Source organism: Vulpes vulpes, chromosome 2 (assembly GCF_048418805.1).
Source record: "Vulpes vulpes isolate BD-2025 chromosome 2, VulVul3, whole genome shotgun sequence".
NCBI classification, from domain to species: Eukaryota; Metazoa; Chordata; class Mammalia; order Carnivora; family Canidae; genus Vulpes; species Vulpes vulpes.
The window spans coordinates 156,359,100-156,379,729 of record NC_132781.1 but is presented as its reverse complement, the minus strand read 5'-3'; the positions used below and the strand labels follow the sequence as shown (position 1 = coordinate 156,379,729).

The following is a 20,630-nucleotide window of genomic DNA, read 5'->3' as shown; positions in this document are numbered from 1 at the left end:
AGAAGTGGCCAGGAAGCACTTGGTTTTACGGAGAAGACAGTGGAGTGCAGGGGAAGGGATCGAGCCAGTCACAGGGCTCTGGGAGACCTTCTGGAGACTGCCCTCGGGCCTCAGAGACCCACTGAGGAGCGTCAGAGCCGTGGGGAGCCGGCCAGTCTACCAGTGGCAAACTGGGGAGCCCGGAGAGCTGAAGTGAGTGGCCCAGGGGCTCGCTGTTAGAAGTGGTTGCCTGGGGCCCAGACCTCCCAGCTCCCTGACCAGAGTGCTCCCCTTGTGACACAGTGCCAGACCCGTGACCTGTCCCCACACTGGCTGCAGCACCCCCACCCCCACCCCAGGCCGGGGACCGACCTCTCGGAGCGTCACCCAGGGGAGCAGCAGCCCCAGCCTGAGGTCCCGGTTGCCATCCTTCCCGTCACCTGGGCGCAGAATGCAAACCACCCTCGGAGGCCCTAATCATTTTTCTATAAATATCAGAGAGTCTCGTTTCGGAGGGGGCGCGTGAGCGACGAGCTCCTTTGCCTTCCTGACTGTGTTTAAAATCTGATTTAGAATTAATTTCCTTTGGTCATCCACCGGCAGACACCTTATTTGTCAAATCTCAGGCTCTTGGCGGGGGAGAGGGGAGAGGTGGTGGGGCCGCAGGCAGCTGCCGGCCTGACGGGCGGCCCGGGCAAGGTGCCCTCGCAGGGGCAGCGGCCCCGCCTGGCGCTGGGCCCACACGCCGGCCACGCGGGCTCCGGAAGCGCCCCGGGTCGGCGGGCAGGGCCGGGCCCCAGCCCAGAGCTGCTCCATCTGTCTCAGCCATTAATTCCCGGCTCTGCCTCCAGGTCTCCGGGCTCCCCGAGGCCTGGTGATTAGTATTCTTATTAAAGATTATTTTATTTTCATTGCGCGGATTAATCTGGCTTTGACACGTTATAGCCATATGGGTATTAGCAGAGCGTGAGAACCGCCCACTGGCGAGCGGCAGAACGGCCGGACCATCTCTGAGCCCTGGACGCGGGTTGAGAGGCTGGGTGGGGGGAAGGCCCAGGCCCCAGAGGCTCCCCGACCCGGCCTAGGCCCAGGAGCTCGTCCCGCGTCCTCCCTGCCGGACAGGGGTGATAACGCCAGCCGCGTAGCCTTGCGGTGAGGGCCAGGCACGGTCCTGGCGTGAATCCCCATGTACTCACTCTCGCAGCAGCCTCACAGCAGCCCGAGGAGGTGGTGCTCTTACTATCCCCAGTTTACAGATGAGGAAACTGAGGCCCAGCCACCTGCCCAGCGTCCCTTAGCCTAGGTGGAGGGGTTGGACCAGAAGGGGGGGTGCGGGCAGCCTGCTCCCGACTTTCTGCTCTTAATCGACAAGAGCAACATGAACTCAGTGACCGGTGGGGGACTGGGGGGCCACAGGCCGTTGTGCTGCGAATCACACCAGGGTGTCGCCGCACATTTTCTGTGCCTCTCACTGCTCAGCTCCCTAAGAGCCGGACCAGCTCTTGCTTATCTCGGCTCCGGAGTAGCCGCTCAGTAAATTGGGGTGAGGGGATAAATGGGGGGCAGAAGGAGTGAGCGGTCCCGGAAATGCTAATCAACATGGATCTCATTACCGGGAGGGCTACGCTCATTCGGCTCAACGACGGGTTGCACCGGTATTTGCTGATGAGGTGCCAAGCCGGCTCCCGCTGCCCGGTTCCTGGGCCTGGAGGAAGGCTCTGCGGCTGTGCCCCAGGACCGGGTCTCAGGGGGGCTCTGGGAGGAGGGGGAGGAGGGGAGATCACAGTGTGTCAACCAGGGGCCCTACGGCCTCCAGCTCCCAGCTCCGTGTAGGCCCAAGGCCTCTTGGGGTCTCTCCAGCGGGAAGGGAAGGAGCCCAAACTGGAGGCACATTTTCTCAGCCCTTGAAACCACAGGCCCCGACCGGCTCCACAGCCTCAGTCTGTGAAGCAAACGTAAGGGCAGTGGCATTCCTCCCGGCGTCAGGTGTTCTCTGGAGCTTGGAGAATTTTACAAATTAACTTGATTTTCGCTGCTCTAATGAGGAGGTACAATTTAGAAAATGACATGACGACTTTTCAAGTGAAGCTCCTCTCAAGCGCCACGTTTTCCAGATTGAGACTCGGTGGCTAGACATCCCGGCGAACTTCCCGGTGGTCGCTCTTGCAAAGGAGGTCAGGTCCGCGGTGCAGCGGGCAGCTGCCTGGCCGGTGGCACTGGTCCTGAACTCCCCGGGGTCTCCCTCTGCCCAGAGCAGATAATGACGGGATTGGCTCACTTGGAAAACTCCTACGGGCTCTGGTAACTTCTGCTCTGAACCAGACAGTAGGAAGGCTGAGATGAAGGAGGCAGCCCTGCAGCTAATGCACAGGGAGCTGCCCACAAGCACCTTCTGGTTTAGGAGAGTTGGACCTACAGATAAACAAGTACACTATAGTGGTGCTACTGAGCAGAGATTGCAGAACTAGGGCAGGGAGCGGTGGCTTCTGGGCACCTGTGTGTGTCTGTGTCTGTGTATGTGTGTGTGTGCACGTGGAGGTGTGCAGAAAGGCTTATTCGGAGGGACAGTTAAAACGAATCTTGAAAGAGTTCGACAGGTTGACAAAGGGGCCAGGCCACCCCGGGAAGCAGGCGCAGCACGTGCAAAGGCCCTGAGGCAGGAAACACTACTGGATGTGGGGGATGGCCAGTCCTTCAGTTCGGCCTGTGGATGGGGAGGGAGGGGTGACACTGGAGAAGGGCTTTGAATGCCAGGCGCTGTTGTTCAGGCCATGGGGGGCCCATGAGGGTTTGAACTGCCAGTGACCCAGGCCGGGTGTCCATTCAGGGAGTTCCTCAATCTAGAATATTTCCATTTCCTGCATGGCTGACTTGTTCTTACTCTTTAGACAAGGATTGAGTATCATTTCCTCCTCCGGGAAGGGAGCTCCTCCCACCATTTACCCTTCGCCGCATCACCTGCTTTATTTCCTTCCTGGCCGTGAGCACAGCCTCCGTCACGGCGGGTGTCTCCCCCTCAAAGAGGCTGGCTCCGTGGGGGCAGATGCGTGTCGATCCTGTTCGTGGCTGTGTCAGTGCCTGGTGCTCGTAAATACTGGCTGAACGGGTGGGCCGGCAGGTGGCGGCTGGGACTGCGCAGCAAGGCCGGGTCGTCCAGGTGGGCGATGAGGAGAGGGTCACCCACAGGACAGGGCAGGTGACAGTGACCCAGGCTCTGGGAGGGGCGAGAGCCTGCGATTCCCAGGTAGCCCCTGTTACTTGGGGGGCTTGTAAGACAGAGTCCCGGGCCCCGCGCCTGGCGCTTCTCACGAGGCGGCTGTGGCGGGGCCTGGCATCTGCACTTTTACTGGGGTCTTACCACCTGTCTCTCTTCTCCAGCCACATTCCCACCCGCCCCGTTCCTTTCCAGCTGTCGTTCCTCCCCGAGTCAGAACCCTCGGATGCTCAGCCTCGTGACCCGCACATCCGAGGCAGTGGCTCACTCGGGGACCGGTGTCCTGTGAGGGACAGATTCAGGCAGGGGACAGGCCTGGGTCGGAAGGGGCCGCTGGAGGAGACGCAGCCCTGGGCTGAGGAGGCTCTGTCCTGTGCCGACGGCAGGGTGGGACTCGGGAATCAGGGTCCCGGGCTCAGCTCTGCCCCCGACTAGCTGTGCGGCCCTGGGGAAGTCCCAGGCCCTCTCTGTGCATCAGTCCCTCCATCCCCAATGAAGGTTTGCGCCCCTGCCCCTTGGGAGATCCCGCTGGAAGCCTTGGGTCAGAGTGGGAGCCGTCCCGGGGCCTGCCAGGGGGGCCCGGCTGGCTCACCTGAAGCCGCCTTGTCCTCCGCAGCCTGTGAGCTGGGCTTCTACAAGTCGGCCCCTGGGGACCAGCTCTGCGCCCGCTGCCCCCCCCACAGCCACTCTGCAGCCCCCGCTGCCCAGGCCTGCCGCTGTGACCTCAGCTACTACCGCGCGGCCCTGGACCCGCCATCCGCAGCCTGCACCCGTGAGTACCACCCTGAGCCCCAGAATCCGGGAGACTAGGGCCAGGCCAGGACCCCGGGCTCCCAGGGCTCCAGGGAGCCAGTGCTCCACGGGCGAGGCAGGGACAGGGGGCTCTCTCGGGCCAGGGGCCTGTCTAGGGTGGGAGGAGGTGACTCTGACTCCTCACTGGTGGCCTCGACCTCTCGGGGGTCCCTACCACCTCTCCAGGGAAGTCTTTCCTTCCCTCACTCTGTCTTTCTTGTCTGCCTCGAGGGCAGACGAGAGGTGGCTTTGGTCATCTTCTGACCCTACAGTGATACCGATGTCCTGGGAGCCGGGGTGGGCCAGCCAGGGGGTTCCCATGAAGCGAAGGAATGTCGGAGGAGCCCCCGCTGGCTGTCATCCCTGATGGACTGGTCAGAGCTGCCGTAGCGTGTGTAGGGTGTGTGCGTGAGTGTGTATCTGGGATACGTGTGGCTGCCTGCTTGGATGATGGCACGCGTGTGTCTGATTCTGTGTGTGCCCTGGGGTGCCTGCGGTGATCGACACTGTGCGTGTCTGTGTCGGCAGCGGCTGCTATGGAAGATGCCTGTGGAGAGTGTGTGTGCTCGCGGGGGAGCGTCAGAGTCCTGCCCACGTACGGAGAGGGTTCTTGGAGGTGTGTGTGCACATCTGGGTCGGTCCCTGGTGGGGACTCCCAAGTCCCCATAGAGCTTGAAGGAATGTGCCTTGTGGGTTCAGCGCGTGCACACCTGGCCCTGCAGAGGAGATGCGTGTGCCCAGAGAGGGTGTGCTTGTGTGTGCTCATGCCCGGGGTACTGAGGGGACTCCGAGGGACCCTGGCACTGAGCCTGCAGGGCTGCGTGACTATCTCGGCGTTCTGCTGACGGCTGGCGGGGCTCCTTGGTTGCCTCCCCTCCTGGCCTGAAGGGGCCTCTCACGCCCCCATCCCAGCTGGGAGGCCCGCAGCCAGCTCAGCGCCCCCCGCCCCCCATTTGCCAACCCTGGTCTCTTGTGGTGGGTGAGCAGCACTTCACACAGTTCTGACTGGTTTTGCTCCCTAATCTATCCCAACCTCAGTCCCCAATCTCCCTGTCCCCCCCCACCCTCCATCTCCATCACACCCAGCCCCCACGCTCCCTGTGGCAAGTGAGAGGGTCACAGAGTCTCACACACACACACAGTCTCCCTCCCCACCCCCCCTTCTGCCCAGACCCGTGCATTTTCCCCTGGCAATGACCTGCCGGGGCAGAAAGGAGGTCCGAGTGACGTGGTGACGACCATGGGCTCCGTGGCGAGGTGAGCCCAGGTCTAGGTCATGGGCACCTGCACTCAGCTAGCCAGACTCCAGTTTGTCTCCAAATCCACGATTCTGTTCCCTGGGGTTCTAGAAGTCTTAAGACTACAAAAGACTGGGCTTTTAGTATTCCATACCTTTCAGATTCTGTGATTCTCTATGATTCTGAGATTCCACTCTTCTATTTTCTTAAGATCTAAGAGTCCCTGCCTGGGATGCTGAGAACTGGCATTCTGAGCCCCAGGGGTCCACCTGAACCCCTCAAGCCCTTCAGACTCAAATGCCCACCCCCAGGAGCCTGCCCCAGCCCCCAGACCCCACTTCTGCAAAATCTCCCAGCTGCCCGGACTCCCGTGGGAGCGGGGTGGGCACACCCTGCCTCGGAGACCCCACCGGCCTTCCTGGCGCCTCCACACGCTCCATGGCGGGGTCAGGGATCTGTATGGTAAATCCAGCCGGGGTTAAGGAGTGGAGTGCAGAATGCAAATGCCAGGACCATTTCATGCCCAGGGGGGCTGCTGTGGGCACCCCAAGGTTGTCAGCATCTCCCCCCAGCTCTGGATGGAAATTTCGGGAAACACAAACCCAGGATCCCTATGGTCCGACCGTGGGATGGTAGGGGGCAGGGATTTCGCTTTCTGTACACAGACCTGACACTGTGGTCCACTCTGACAGCGCCTTTGCCCTCTGGGAGCTTCCAGAGGCTGGAGGGGGTGTGACCTTATCCTGGGGGACCTTGGGTATCATGGGGGACTCCCAGCCCCTCCCTGGTCTGATGGGGGGAGACCCGACCAGGCCGGGTAAACGCCCTCCACTGCCGCCTGTCATTCTGTACTCCCCAGGGCCACCCTCGGCACCGGTGAATCTCATCTCCAGCGTCAACGGGACATCTGTGACCCTGGAATGGGCCCCTCCCCTGGATCCGGGCGGCCGCAACGACATCACCTACAATGCCGTGTGCCGCCGCTGCCCTTGGGCGTTGGGCCACTGCGAGACGTGCGGGAGTGGCACCCGCTTCGTGCCCCAGCAGACGAGCCTGGTGCGGGCCAGTCTGATGGTGGCCAACCTGCTGGCCCACATGAACTACTCCTTCTGGATCGAGGCCGTCAACGGTGTGTCTGACCTGAGCCCCGAGCCCCGCCGGGCCGCCGTGGTCAACATCACCACGAACCAGGCAGGTAGGCGGAGATGCTCCGTCCCCCAGCTTCCCTGAACCCCGGCCCTCACAGGATCGGAGAGGGCTGCTCCGGACTCGCTGTGGCACTCTGGGCAAGTGCCTGCCTCCCCGGCCCTGCCTTCCTCACCAGGCCTCGGAGCTCCAGGCCCTGCACGCCCTTAGAAAAGTAGCACATGCCCTGTAGGTGGGAGGAATCCAACAAGGTCAGAGACAGGCCAGCGTGGCATTCGGAGGCTCCAGAACTTTCTCTCTGCCTCCATTCCTTCCCTGGTGCAGTGGGAATAACAGTACCTGCCTCGGGTACTATTGTGAGGCTTAAGTGAGAGAAATGAAAATGCTTAGCCCAGCACCTGGCCCAAGGTACATGCTCAATAAATGTCATTAAGAAACAAAATCACTCTGATTATCATTTTCCAGAACACCTGCCACTGCTGCCCCTGGGATGGATTTGGTTGCACTGGTTGGAACAACAGCATTTATCTCTGTGTTCCTAGCCAGTTGGTGGGCTGCATTCAGCCCCTGGAGCCCCTCCCTTTCCAAATTCTGGTGCCCCCCGCCCCCCCCCCCCCGCCCCCCGTCAAGTGACGGCCAACCCAAGAGCCCACCCACGGCAGCTGCCCCGTCAGCAGCCGCCCCAGCACACATCTGGGACCGCTGTGGCCCCCACCCCGTCTCTTCCCGACACCACGCAGGCCTGGCCCAACAGAAACTATTCTCACCATGTCGCCGAGGAGGAGACCAAAGCTCTGTGTCAGTCACCACGTAGGAAGCAGCAGTCAGAATCCGAACCCCGGTCCATCTCATGCCCAAGTGAAACAGGCCCCCCCCGACTGTGAGCCCAGGGACCCCCCTCCCTGATGCCAGGGCTTCATCCGCTCGAGGGGCTCTCATCGGACCAGCGTTTTGAGGCACCCACAGAATGCCCGGCCCTGTCCTCGGGGGCTGGTGACGCAGCGGGCGGGGGGCGGGGGGACCTAGGTTTGCGTGTCCTGTGCGTGGGGCCCTGCCCTTGCCCGCTGGTCTCTAGGGAGACTGGGGTGGGGGGCTGGCCGGCCGGGGTGCAGGCTGGAGTCCAGAACCCAGCAGCATTTCTGACGCCATCGGTTTGCTGCGTCATCGGAAGGAAAGCCCTCCCGTGAAGCCGCGCTCCCTTGCAGCCACCACACCGTCTCTCTTCACAGACCTTCCTGCGAGAGACGTCTGCGCGGCCCTCCTGGGTCCTCTCTCTGTGAGCCTCCTCGGGCAGCTCTAGTCAGGCCTCTGGCCCCACCTGTCCCCTGAAGCCCAGTGTCCCCACCTGGCCACACTCAGCGGGGACTTCTCTCCCTGTTCTTCTCCCCGCCACCCACGGAACACTTGTGTCCTGCCCCCATGCCCCCCATACCCCCCATGTCTGTCCACCTGTCTGTCCTGCCCTTCTCCGTCTCCCCCAGGCGTTCTTCTCGAAACAACCCCGGAAGGCTAGAGGACCCCGGGCTTGCCCTGGACCCTCCTCTCCTCCCTGCTCACCCTGGGCCATCTTTTCTGAGTGTCCTTATCAGGGCCTTATCACAGCTTGGGGTTCCACTCTCATGTGCTGACAGTTGTCACCCGCACAGATGTCTCCCCTGAGGACCAGGTGCCCACTCCCACGCCCACAGCACCCCCAGCCCCACACCTCCCATGGGCCCCGCATCTGGGGACATGGCACCACTGTTCATGGGGTCCCCTGAGCCCCAAACCCCGATGTCCCCCTGACCCTCCCTCCCTGTCTCTGTACCACGTCCACCCACCGGGCCTCCCTTCAGGTGACCACCTCCACCTCAGCCTCCTTCCAGCCCGTCTCTCTTAGCTCAGGCGCCATCACACAATGCCATAGGTTGGGGGCTTAAACCCCCGAAATGTACTGATCACGGTTCTTGAGGCCGGAGGTCCAAGACCAGAGGGCTGGCCAGTGGTCTCTAGTGAGAACCCTCTTCCTGGCGTCTGGATGGCTGCCTCTCGCTCTGTCCTCACAAGGCAGAGAGAGAGAAGTCTCATCTCTTCTAATAAAGACACTAATCCCATCGCGAGGGCCTCTCCTGCATGACCCCATCTGATCGTCTCCCTAGGGCCCTAACTACAAATAGCATCAAGTTGGGGCTTAGGGCCTCTATATATGAATTTGGGGATGGGGACACAGTTCAGTGCACAGCACGTCAGCCTCCCCATCACGTGTTGTCTGGGCAGCAGCAGGAGCCCGCGCCTCCGCCCCCCGACGGCTTCTCACAGCACATCCTGAGTGGGCTTTGGAACGGTGAGGTCCGGTGAGCCCTTTACCAGCTTCAGCCTGAGCTCAGATCCTGTTCGGAGCCTCCCGGGCCAGGCTGGGGGCACCTATGCCACCCACCCCGCCCCCTCTCTGGCTCTTCTGGCTCCCTTCCTTGCAGCCACACCGGCCTCCCGTCCACCGGTCCCTCTTCCAGCACACCAAGCCCTTCCCGGCTTGGCCTTTCATCTCCTGCAGAGTGGCAGCTCCTCTCTGCCTCTCTGTTCGGTGGCTGGTTCCTTCAGTCCTGGGTTCCACTGTCATCCCCGCTTAGGGGAGGCCCATCCTGACCCCCCACCCCCACCCCTGCCCCAGCTAAAATGACCCGGATCCCCCGGCCCCCTGGGCATATCAGGTGCCCTCCATCACACAAAGCGCCTTCTTTCTGTCCCTCATGGTGCTTTTTTTTTTTCAATTTTTTAAAGATTTTTACGTATTTATACATGAGAGACACACAGAGAGAGGCAGAGACATAGGCAGAGGGAGAAGCAGGCTCCCCGCAGGGAGCCCGACGTGGGACTCAATCCCCGGACCCCGGGATCATGACCCGAGTCAAAGGCAGACGCTCAACCCTCCCGAGCCACCCAGGTGCCCCCCTTCACGGTGCTTAAACAACCTGTGATTCCCCATCATTTGCCTTCTTACTTTCTCTCTATAGATCATAAGCCCCTTGAGGGCTGCCCAGGTCCTAGTGGACCACAAGGCATGTGGAAGGCATTCCGGAAATCCTGAGGGATGCCTGAGGCAGACAACAGCCCTGAGCAAATGGGGGAGGCCTGGTCTCACTGACTGCTTGCCCTCCCCCCCCACCCCTTCCCTGCCCCCCTCCCCCTTTTCCCCTCAACTCCTTTCCCTTCCCCCTCCCTTTTCCCTCCCCCTATGTCTCCCTCTGCTCTAGAGCCCTCTCCTCTCCGGAGCCCCTCTGGTGCCCTCACCCTGTTTCCTCCCCATCTCTGCCCCCTTCTGTGTCTGCTCCCCTCACACAGCACCTGTTGGCTTGGAAGTTCTTTGTTTTTTAAGAGGCACCCACATATTGCTGGTGCTGGTGTGTGTTCCTCCCCACAAGGTCTTACCTGGTCTGTACCTCCTCCTGGCAGGGTGTTGCCAGCTTCCCTTCCTGGATGGGGGAAACTGTCACCCCGGACACTGGTGGTCCCAGCCAGCAGAAGGCGGGGCTGTGAACCCAGGCCTGATTCCCAGGCTGACGGGGGGCCCTGTACCACACACCCTCCAACTTAACTCTGGACTGACTTCTGAATCTTCATGGCAGAGTCACCCAGCAGTGTTATGGGGGCACCTGCCATGTGTGGTCCCCGCCTTCAGGGAGCGCCAGGTGTGCGGGGACACAGGGTGTCCAGATAGGAGGCAAGAGCTGGGGCCGTGGGGCAGAGAGTCAGCCTGGCTGCGGCCCCCTGTACCTGGCACTTCCCAGCAGACTCACCTGGGGAGGGGGGTAGCTGCACTCCGTCACCCTCACCGGGTGAGGGATGAGCCGTGACCTAGTGTGACAGGGGAGGGCTAGGAAGGCTCCGATGGGCGCGGCTCATGGCCTTTCCCCAAGTGTCAGAGCAGCTGCAGTCGTACCCTCTAAACCCAGGCAGTGATGACAGGTTCCTTGCCTTCCTCCCCTCTCCTTCCTCCTCCTCAGGCACTCCTGAGAGCCTGTGGCCCCGGGCCCTGGGCTGGAGGTGGGAGATGTGGAGATAGAGACATCTAGTGGTGGGGCCCTGGGTGGTGGGACCCCAGGGCGAGCAAGAGTTTTCTGCTTGTTGGGCTGGTGGGGCTCCAGCAAGCTTCCCGGGGATGAGAGGAGGAGGAGGCATGAGCTGGGGTAGTCAGGCCTCCTCTGGGTCGAGCCGGCCCCAGCGTCCTAGACCAGAGCCAGGCTGTGCTGACCCCATGGGGCCAATCAGAGCCGCAGCTGACTTACTAGAAGGATTGGAGGGTGCTGGCTCTCCTGGGATGGGGGCAGGACAGTTGGCAAGGTGAGCATGGCCCAAGCCAGGATCCCTGGGACAGAGGCCAGTCATCACCCACCCACCCATCTGACCGAGGCTGGCCTCCCTCCCCTAGCCCCGTCCCAGGTGGTCGTGATCCGCCAGGAGCGGGCGGGGCAGACCAGCGTGTCCCTGCTGTGGCAGGAGCCAGAGCAGCCCAACGGCATCATCCTGGAGTATGAGATCAAGTACTACGAGAAGGTACCAGCAGGGCAGCGGGAACGGGCAGGGGAACCAGGCGGGAGGACCCTCGGCTGACCACCCTTGTCATGGGCAGGACAAGGAGATGCAGAGCTACTCCACCCTGAAGGCTGTCACCACCAGGGCCACCGTTTCGGGCCTCAAGCCGGGTACCCGCTACATGTTCCAGGTCCGCGCCCGCACTTCCGCAGGCTGCGGCCGCTTCAGCCAGGCCATGGAGGTGGAGACCGGGAAACCCCGTGAGTGCCGGGAGCGGGGAGGGCAGGGAGCTGGGCCAGGCCCGGCGCCAGGGCCGTGGCGGTCAGAGGAAGGGAATGTGCCGAGCTGGTGCCTGTGCTGGATTGGCATTTTTACAGGTGAAAAACCAAGGCTCAGAGAAGCGGAGCGGCTTGCCCAAGGTGACCGGGCTAGTGACAGCGCACCCACCACGGGCTTTCACTGAGTATCAGTGTGACTGGCGGGCGTCATGGTGCCCTTGCCAACACGATCACCTTGTAATCATCCCCGAGACCCTCCAATGAGTTGCCATTATCCACATCCCCATTTCACAGATAGGGAAAGTGAGGATCAGACCCGTAAAGTGAATTGCCCAGGTCACCCAGCAAAGCAGCATTTGAACCTGGTCAGTCTGGGGGACAGATTCTGTGCCCCTTCCCCAGCATCATCCTAACCCCCAGCCTCCAGAACAGAGGTTCTCACAGTGTGGTCTGGGGCAGCAGCACCTGGGAGGTGTTGGAAATACTGATTCTCAAGCCTCACCCCAGACCTTCTGAATCGGAAACCCTGGGGTGAGGGCCCAACAATTCAGGTTTTATCAAGCCCTCAGGGCGATTCTGAGACACATTCAAGCTTGGGGGTGCCCTGCCCCCATCTCCAGCTGCTCGGGGTCTTCTCTGTGCTCTTTACTGGGGGGGCCCTCCAGGGGGTGGTGTAGGATAGAAAAGTTCAAGGCCAAGTTGATGCCCCTCTTCAACCGATGTGTGTCCAGCGCTCTGAGGCCCGATACCACGTTGAGACTGCCCGGCTCGGAATCCTGCCCGGCCCAGTCTCATTTAGTGTGGGGCCTGGAGCGAGCTCCCGGAGATCTCTGAGCCTCAGTGTTCCTGTCTGAAAACTGAAGACAATCCTGGGGTCTCCCTGGGACTGGACTGGAACACGCACCTCTCAGCACATTCTCAGCTTTGTTGCTGTTTGAGTAACAGGCGGGACAGGCATATTACGGGTGGGAGACGCAGGCTCAGAGAAGCCTAGAGGTTCTCCACGGCCCCGCAGTCCCAGGAAGTGCTGGCACCAGGTGGGAAGCCAGGAGGCCCTGGCCCCCCGCAGGGTGTTGAAGGGGAGGCTTAGGAGAAGGGAGGGTGAGGGCAGAGGAGGAGCTGGCCTGTGACCTGACCCACGGCTGAGTCAGAGGCACCAGATCCCTGGGCCTGAGCGGCCGGTCCCCCCACCCTGCTTTCCTCCCCCAGGGCCCCGCTACGACACCCGGACCATTGTCTGGATCTGCCTGACGCTCATCACGGGCCTGGTCGTGCTTCTGCTCCTGCTCATCTGCAAAAAGAGGTGGGTGGTCCTGGTCCCCGGCCACCCCGAGCCCCTCCTCTGGGGCGCTGTGTCTCCAGCCTGTCCCAAGCCCCACCAGCTTGTGGTCCCCTTGCGCCTGGGGCTGGGTTCACTTCCAAGAATACCTGTTCTTCCCTTCCTCGAGGAACACTTGTGCCCTGCCCCCCACACCCCCCATGTCTGTCCACCTGTCTGCCCTGCCCTTCTCCATCTCCACCAGGCATTCTTCTCAAAACAACCCTGGAAGGCTGGAGGACCCCGGGCTTGCCCTAGACCCTCCTCTCCTCCCTGCTCACCCAGGGCCATCTTTTCTGAGTGTCCTTATCAGGGCTTTATCGCGGCTTGGGGTTCCACCCTCATGTGCTGACTTTTGTCACCCGCACAGAGGTCTCTCCTGAGGACCAGGTGCCCACTCCCGCACCCACAGCACCCCCAGCCCCGCATCTCTCAGGACATGGTGGGCCCCCCTTCTCAGGACACAGCACCACTGTTCATGGGGTCCCCTGAGCCCCAAACCCCGGTGTCCCCCTGACCCTCCCTATCTCTGTACCACGTCCACCCACCTGCCAATCCCACCGGGCCTCCCTTCAGGTGACCACCTCCACCTCATTTAATCTGTGATGCGGAAATTCCGGTCTCACTTTGCAGGTGAGCTAGTTGGGGATCAGAGAGGTTAGGCGTCTTCCGCCAAGTAGATGTCAGAACTGGGACAGGGACCCAGGTCTGTGAAAATTAAAGTGGTCGTTCTCTCTCCCAGTCCATCCCAGAGGGAGGTGGAGATAGGACACTGGGCCTGGTGCGGGCTTAGGATCCCAGACAGCAAGGACTGGAAGCATCGTCCTATACATGGAGACACGGGCCCAGGGAAGGGAGGGAGCTTGCCAAGGTCCCACGGTGTCACAGATACCAGAGGCCTCGTCCCCATCCCCTCACCAAGGGTGGTTTCATTTAAAAAGGGGGCTTATAATGTGGAGACTGCTGTGCAGGCCAAAGGTGTCACCATCGGCTGGGGTGAGGGCCTGAGGGCGGAGACTCCCCTCTGCAGGGGCAGGAGCTGTGGTGGCAGGAGCTGTCCCTAAAGGGGAAGGAGCTCGAGGGGCAGAGTCCTGATTTGTCCCGGAAGGGGATCAGGGCTGAGGCCAGGGCCGTCTTCCACAGGCACTGTGGCTACAGCAAGGCCTTCCAGGACTCGGACGAGGAGAAGATGCAGTATCAGAACGGGCAGGGTGAGTGCGGGCGCCAGGCACTTGGGGCAGGGAAAAAGAGGTCACGGTGGGAGCCAGCGCGGCTCTGGGGGTGCCCCCGGAAAGATGAGAGCCCCAGAGAGAGACAGCAGGACCTCAGAGGCCAAGTGCTGTTCACCTTTGTTGGGTGTGCAGACCCGACAAGGATGCTGGAATCCCTCTGCCCGGGGGCCTGCACAGATGTGTGCACTCACACACAATCTTGGATACAATTGTGGAGGGAGGGGGTGTCGTACACTCTTGGCTAAGAACCCGTGCTACAGAGAGCTTGTTCAGGACCCTGCAGAGACCCCAGGAGACGAGGCAAAGAGGAGGGAGCCTTCCTCCACACCTCACTTTTGTGCCCGTGGTGAACATTAGTATCGATTCTGGTACTGATTCTCATTGAGCTGAGTACAGCCTCCGAATCCTTCTTAACACAGTTTTCTGGAGAACTGCTTTCAGTCAAGGTTGGCGTGTGTGATTGCAACATTTTTACCCCTGAGCAATTTAGAAAGACCCTAAAGACTCTAGAAGTGACCCCAAAAAACAACAGATACGTTCAGAACTCACTGGAGACCCCCGAAACCCCCAGAGACCCCATAGCTCCTCCGTAGAGACCCCATTTTCACTCAATAAGCACTTATCGGGCACCTGCTGTTTGCCACCTACAACCTGAGCTTCCGAGGGATGCCCCTTACTGCCCGCCCCCCACCCAGCCCTATCCCAGGCCCCTGCAATGCTGCAGGGAAAGTCTCCTGCACCCCACTGATGATCCTTCTCTCCTGGGCCCTCAGCACCCCCACCCGTCTTCCTGCCCCTGCACCACCCCCCGGGGAAGATCCCAGAGCCCCAGTTCTATGCAGAGCCCCACAACTACGAGGAGCCAGGCCGGGCAGGCCGCGGTTTCACTCGGGAGATTGAAGCCTCCAGGATCCACATTGAGAAAATTATCGGCTCTGGTGAGCCTTGGGGGCTGTGAAGGGGGATGCCCGGGGGAGGGGCCCCCAGGGCAGAGGGGGAGGGGAGTCACTGCGCACAGGGGTGCAGGGGGTGCAGGGGGGCGCTGGGGTCCCAGCGCAGAGAGGAGGGTCCCACAGCCCTCCCCTGCCCGCCCCACTCGGGCTCTGCAGGGGAGTCCGGGGAAGTCTGCTACGGGCGGCTGCGGGTGCCGGGGCAGCGGGACGTGCCCGTGGCCATCAAGGCCCTCAAAGCCGGCTACACGGAGCGACAGCGGCGGGACTTCCTGAGTGAGGCGTCCATCATGGGGCAGTTTGACCACCCCAATATCATCCGCCTCGAGGGCGTCGTCACCCGCGGTACGTGCCCCGCGAGGGCAGCCTTGCCCTGCGGGAGCCCTCCTGCCCAGGCCAGAAATCTGGGTCCACCACCCCTGGGCCCCTGCCCTGCCCCTGCACCCCCCCGGTTCAGGTCCCCCGATGACTTGGTTGGGGAGGGGGCCCAGAGCCCGGGACCCCAGTGGGAACCCTGGGCTCCCCAAAGCCCTCAGTGCTGGCCAGCCCATGGGAGGGGGCGTGTTCCTGGGGTCTCCCCATTAGCAGGCCTGATCCCCCCACCAAGAGCCACTCCCTCCCCCCTGCCCCTCCCCAGGCCGCCTGGCAATGATCGTGACCGAGTACATGGAGAACGGCTCTCTGGACGCCTTCCTGAGGGTGCGTGCCCACCCCGCCTTCCACGTGGGCCCGGCGGAGGGAAGCTCATTCTGGGTGTTGGGAGAGAACGTGAGGTCTCCAAACACCCACAGAGTTCGGGCCCAGTGGACCTGGGGAAGGGGAGTGAGGTACAGGGACGAGTCTCAAGGGTCAGCCCATCCGATTGCCTTTCAGCCCCGCAGCACATGAAGGTCCCTCCGCTGCTCCGGCTGCTCTGCCCCGCACACGGGCGGAGAGGGGGGCCTCCCTGGAGACCCAGGGCCCCAGCCAGCTGGACGGCATGGTGGGGGGGGGGTGGAAATCACTGGACTCCCAGCCCCTGCCCTTCCATTTATCTGCTGGGTGTTCGGGTGCAGGGGCCTCCGTTTCTCCTTCTGCAAAATGGGTGAGGAGTCATCACAGCCCCACCTCCCTCTCAGGGTCGCTATGAGCGTAAATGAGACCGTGAGAAGGACCTGAAACAGGAACATGCTTCATAAGCAGTGAAGATACTTTGCAAGCTGCGCAGAGCCTTTCTGAAGCCGAGCCATGTCCCCCTACAGACTCACGACGGGCAGTTCACCATCATGCAGCTGGTGGGCATGCTCAGAGGCGTGGGGGCCGGCATGCGCTACCTCTCGGACCTGGGCTACGTCCACCGGGACCTGGCCGCCCGCAACGTCCTGGTTGACAGCAACCTGGTGTGCAAGGTGTCCGACTTCGGGCTCTCCCGGGTGCTGGAGGACGACCCTGATGCGGCCTACACCACCACGGTGCGTAGTCCCACCCGCCTCCAGGCCCGGGAGGGGCAGGGCGGCTCAGGAGGTCTCCGCCACGCGGAGCTAAGTGAGGTTGGAAATGTCGGGACTGCTTCCACCCGGTCCTACCTCTCTTCTCTGCATCTCGGCTCCCCCTCTGGGAAGTGGGAGCCCCCCTTTCCCGCCTTTCCTGTATCACTGGGTGGCCTGGGGAGACACTGGGGCTGTCTCTCACTCTCCCCACTGTCACCCGCTCTCCGGGAGACTTTGGGAGAGTTGGTGTCTCTCTGAATCACAAATCCACTCCACATGTGTCTGTAAGGATTGGCTAAAAAGTGGTGTTTTCAGAGCATGCTCCATAGAGAGGCGGGCTCCTCCAGAGGATCCTTGGGGGCTGCTGTCAAGGCAGGAGGCTGAGTGGAGGGGCTCGGGCCCCCCACCCTGCCTCAGTGAGAACCTTCCCTCTGGGGTCTCACCTGCCGAGCATCCGAAGGAACAACGTTTCACTTAGAGAAGGGATTTTGTGACACAAGCAAGGACAAGAAGGAAAGGCAGGAAGGGCAGCTGGGACAACGAGCAAGCCGTGCTCCGCGGGCTTCGTCACTTGCAGGGGCACCAGCCCGTCCCTGGCTCTTAACTGAGCACCTACTATGTTTCAGGCGCACCACGCGCTTCCTTTGCTCAGTCTTCGGAACAGCTGAGGGTGGGTGTCCGTGGGCGGAACAGGAAGGCGGAGGCCACGTCTCGGCCCCTGGGCTGCCCCGACCCGGTGCTCGGCTCCCTGCCTCGGGCTGCGGAGGAGCGCCCAGCACCCCCGTGTGTCTTGCAGGGAGGCAAGATCCCCATCCGCTGGACCGCCCCCGAGGCCATCGCCTTCCGGACCTTCTCCTCGGCCAGCGACGTGTGGAGTTTCGGTGTGGTCATGTGGGAGGTGCTGGCCTACGGGGAGAGGCCCTACTGGAACATGACGAACCGCGATGTGAGTCGGGGACCCTGGCTGGGCAGAGGCGCGGGGGCCGTGGAGGGAGGGACGGCCTCCAGCCCCGCGCTGTGCTCGCCCCACCCCAGGTCATCAGCTCCGTGGAGGAGGGCTACCGCCTGCCCGCGCCCATGGGCTGCCCCCGCGCCCTGCACCAGCTCATGCTCGACTGCTGGCACAAGGACAGGGCTCAGAGACCTCGCTTTTCCCACATTGTCAGTGTCCTCGATGCCCTCATCCGGAGCCCGGAGAGCCTCAGGGCCACCGCCACAGTCAACAGGTGCCTGGCACCCACCCCAGCTCTGCCCAAGCCCAGCTGCTCTCCCAGTATTTCCCTGGATAAGGCCCAGACTTAGTGTAAGCCCTGACATCGGACCACACCTAGCCTCGGTTCCAAAGCCCTTTTCCTGGCCCCTGTCCTGCCTGAACCCCTGACGCCTGCCCTGCCCGGGCCCCTGACCCCTGTCCTGCCTGGGCTTTCCTCAGCCCTCTCCTTTCAGACCTGGGGGCTAGCTCCTTAGATCCTTTGCCCACAACTGAGCCTGGATGGGGGCTGAGCATGGCTAGTGCCTGGGTCCCTGAGGAAAGCAGGGGCCCTGGCAGGCTACTTACCAAGGGCCTCTGTGCCTCAGGTGCCCGCCCCCTGCCTTTGCCCAGAGCTGCTTTGACCTCCGAGGGGGCGGGGGTGGCGGCGGGGGCCTCACCGTGGGGGACTGGCTGGACTCCATCCGCATGGGCCGCTACCGGGACCACTTTGCTGCTGGCGGCTACTCCTCCCTGGGCATGGTGCTGCGGATGAATGCTCAGTGAGTGCAGGGTCGGGTGGTGCCCGTGCAGGGGAGGAGGGCAGGGGACCAGAGGCAGGGCCCCTGAGGAGGTGAGAAGCTCCAGGGGATGGGTGTGTCCCCGTCTCCATGGTTCCGGGCCAGCACCACCCTTCCTTCACAGGGACGTGCGTGCCCTGGGCATCACCCTCATGGGCCACCAGAAGAAGATCCTGGGCAGCATCCAGACCATGAGGGCCCAGCTGACAAGCACCCAGGGGCCCCGCCGGCACCTCTGACCCAAAGCCAGTGGGGCCTGGGTGGCAACTAAACCTGACCTGGGTCACGTCAGCCTTCAGAGGACTTACAGGGTTGGCCGGGGGGTCAGGAGCCCCAAGGTCCCTCCTCTCAGGTGCCAGGGAGGCCAAGAGCTCCGCCGCAGGACCTGGAGTTACCAGGGGTCAGGCTGCCTGGGAAGGGGTGTCTGGTGCCCAGCACTCCTGGGACATCTGCCCCCAGGGCAGGCGGGCTGGGGCCTACTGACACTGAGCCTAAGGGAGACATCACTCACCTGCCTCTGTGTGTGTGTGTGTGTATGTGTGTGTATGTTCATATGCTGTAGGGGTGTGTTTTCATGAGGTCCTGGGGGCCCCTGTGAACATTTGTGATCACGTGTGTGTGTCCACCCATCAGGCCCGAGCATGGGTGTGTGCTGATGGCGTACGTGCTTCTCCATCGCGGTCGCGGGCATGTGTGCGTGACCATGGATGGCACATCCTGAATGAGGATGCGTGTCACAGGCCTGTGTGCGCAGAACTTGGTGTGACACTGCCCACCGGATACGGGCCCAGGCCCCAGCACCCATGGGGACTAAGGAGAGGCTCACGCCCACCTCCCCCCACACCTGGAGGCGGGAGTTAGGGGCCACTTTGGAACCGCACCAGCACCAGGCCCACCCTTGTCTCCGCCCAGGTGAGCCCTCCCCCGGCTCTATCTCAGGTCTGAGCCCTCCCTCTAGCAGGTGGGGGGCCGCCTGCAGCCTCCACCTGGCTCCCACAGCTGCTTCAACAGGAAAACAGGGTTCCCGGCCAGCCCCTCTGGCCACCTACTGTGTAGGCATCACTGTAGAGGACACAAGATGCCCTCAGCTGGACTTGGCTGCCGGGTCAGGGGCCAGGGGCCATGACCTTCCCTCTGGGCTCCGATGCCCCCCTGTGGCCCAGGGCTCCTCACTAGGAAGCCCCTCGCCAACCTCTCACTGCCCAGCCCTGGCCTGCACACCCCCTCAATCCTAAGATCAGGGACCGTGAGATCCCAGCTCTTCAGCCCCATGTCCACCCCTCTTGTACCACCTGGGGAGACCAAAGCCTACAGAGGGGGTGTGCCTCGGCCAAGGTCACACAGCAACCAAGCTTCAGAGCCGAGGCCTCCTGCCTCCCAGTCCAGGGCTCCTTCCCCCATACACCACCCCACACCGACAGCTGTGGGTGAAGGGGGCTTCGGAAGCTCCCCCATCCCGAGACTGACCCTCCCCTTTACGGCCCACCAGGGTATGTAAATATCTTTTTTCTACCATGCCAGAATATTTTTTCCTCACTCCTGACAATGCAAAAATGGTCTTCAAAGCACATAAAAAGCACCCAGGGTGAGAAAGCACCATCCCAGGGGAAGCTTGGCAGGCAGGGCTCAAGGAACCCCACTGGGCAGGATACCTTGTGCCCCTGCCGGCCCCAGAGGGAGGGGCAAGCCCAGCTTCCCACCCCCTGCCCAGCCCTCCCCCTAGCCAGCACAGCTGTTCCGCAGAGACACCAGCACTGAGCCCCCCTTCCTCCTGCAATAATTTGGGGAGTCTCAGCCCCGCCTGGGTGCTGCGGCCAGCTCTCTACACCTCTATATATTATATTACTATATAGCCGAGCTGTTCTTCCTTCCTATGGAAGTCGGAAACATGGTCAGGACACGATCCGGGGAGGACCCTGTCTTCCTCCTATCCCCACCCCACTCTCACCCAGTTCCTGGGCTCTGATCCTCACCGTCAAGGTGTACGCAGTGGGCCTGGCACTTGCAAAAGTGTGGCCCCTGCCCCAGGCATGAGGTACCCTTGGGGTCCCAAGGATCTGCTGCTCTGTGGTCTTCATCCTGAGTCTTGAACTTGCCCACAATGAGAATAAATCCTGCCTCATCTTTGCCTGTGTCCCCATTTCTTTTCATCCTTCTAACGTTGACATCACCTGGTAAGAGCAGCCTCATGCTGTGCACCTACTGTATGCATCCCATACATTTTTTTCCTGCTCTGGTCTTCTCATCTCTCCCAGGGGGTAGGATTCATGCACCCATTTTATATACAGGGAGGCTGCGTAGGCCTGAAGCCAAGTTTAGGGGGCACTGAGCCAGAACCCCAGTTTGTCCAACTCCAAAGCCTGTGCTCTGGCTAGGAAGTCCCCCCCAACGGGCCCCAAATCTTTCTGTCAAGATGTGCAGATGGTGCTTGCAAGCGGGCATTGCCCTTGCCTCAAGGTTTCTTGGAAAAGAAAGACATCCTCTGGAGGAGGAACACATGAGGAAGGAGCATTACATGGGAACAACTTGGGACCAAGGTGTCCATTGAGAGACCTGGGTGCCGCGGGCAGGGAAGGGATGCAAGCACCCGCTGTAGTGACATCGGGCTGAGGATGCGGAAGCAGCAGGAGCCAGGGCAGTGGCATCGGAGGCAGAGCAGAGCCCAACTAGTCCATTTGGAGAAGATGCCCCAGGGGATCCTATTGATGCACAAGCCAGTGATCTCCAGTGGC

At 61.9% G+C, this 20,630-nt stretch overlaps 1 protein-coding gene across 3 annotated transcripts in view; it reads left to right on the top strand.

Annotated features, from left to right (window-relative positions):
* The window catches only part of EPHA8 (EPH receptor A8), a 35,564-nt gene extending 15,539 nt beyond the window's left edge, over window positions 1–20,025 (top strand). Inside the window, exons 4-17 of one of the 3 annotated variants that reach the window (XR_012000114.1) lie at window positions 3,810–3,965; window positions 6,083–6,418; window positions 10,778–10,902; window positions 10,979–11,141; window positions 12,369–12,462; window positions 13,621–13,688; window positions 14,483–14,647; window positions 14,819–15,004; window positions 15,297–15,358; window positions 15,778–16,110; window positions 16,925–17,074; window positions 17,164–17,354; window positions 17,707–17,880; window positions 18,023–20,025. Coding sequence is in view for 2 of the 3 variants with exons in the window: in XM_072750827.1 (XP_072606928.1) it covers window positions 3,810–3,965; window positions 6,083–6,418; window positions 10,778–10,902; window positions 10,979–11,141; window positions 12,369–12,462; window positions 13,621–13,688; window positions 14,483–14,647; window positions 14,819–15,004; window positions 15,297–15,358; window positions 15,901–16,110; window positions 16,925–17,074; window positions 17,164–17,354; window positions 17,707–17,880; window positions 18,023–18,137 (2,195 nt within the window). In the remaining variant the exon portion in view is untranslated. Of the gene's footprint in view, window positions 1–3,809; window positions 3,966–6,082; window positions 6,419–7,109; window positions 7,242–10,777; window positions 10,903–10,978; window positions 11,142–12,368; window positions 12,463–13,620; window positions 13,689–14,482; window positions 14,648–14,818; window positions 15,005–15,296; window positions 15,359–15,777; window positions 16,111–16,924; window positions 17,075–17,163; window positions 17,355–17,706; window positions 17,881–18,022 lie in introns of those variants that run through there. The other 2 variants (XM_072750827.1, XM_072750830.1) reach the window with 2 other exon arrangements.
* The last annotated feature ends 605 nt before the right edge of the window (window positions 20,026–20,630 follow it).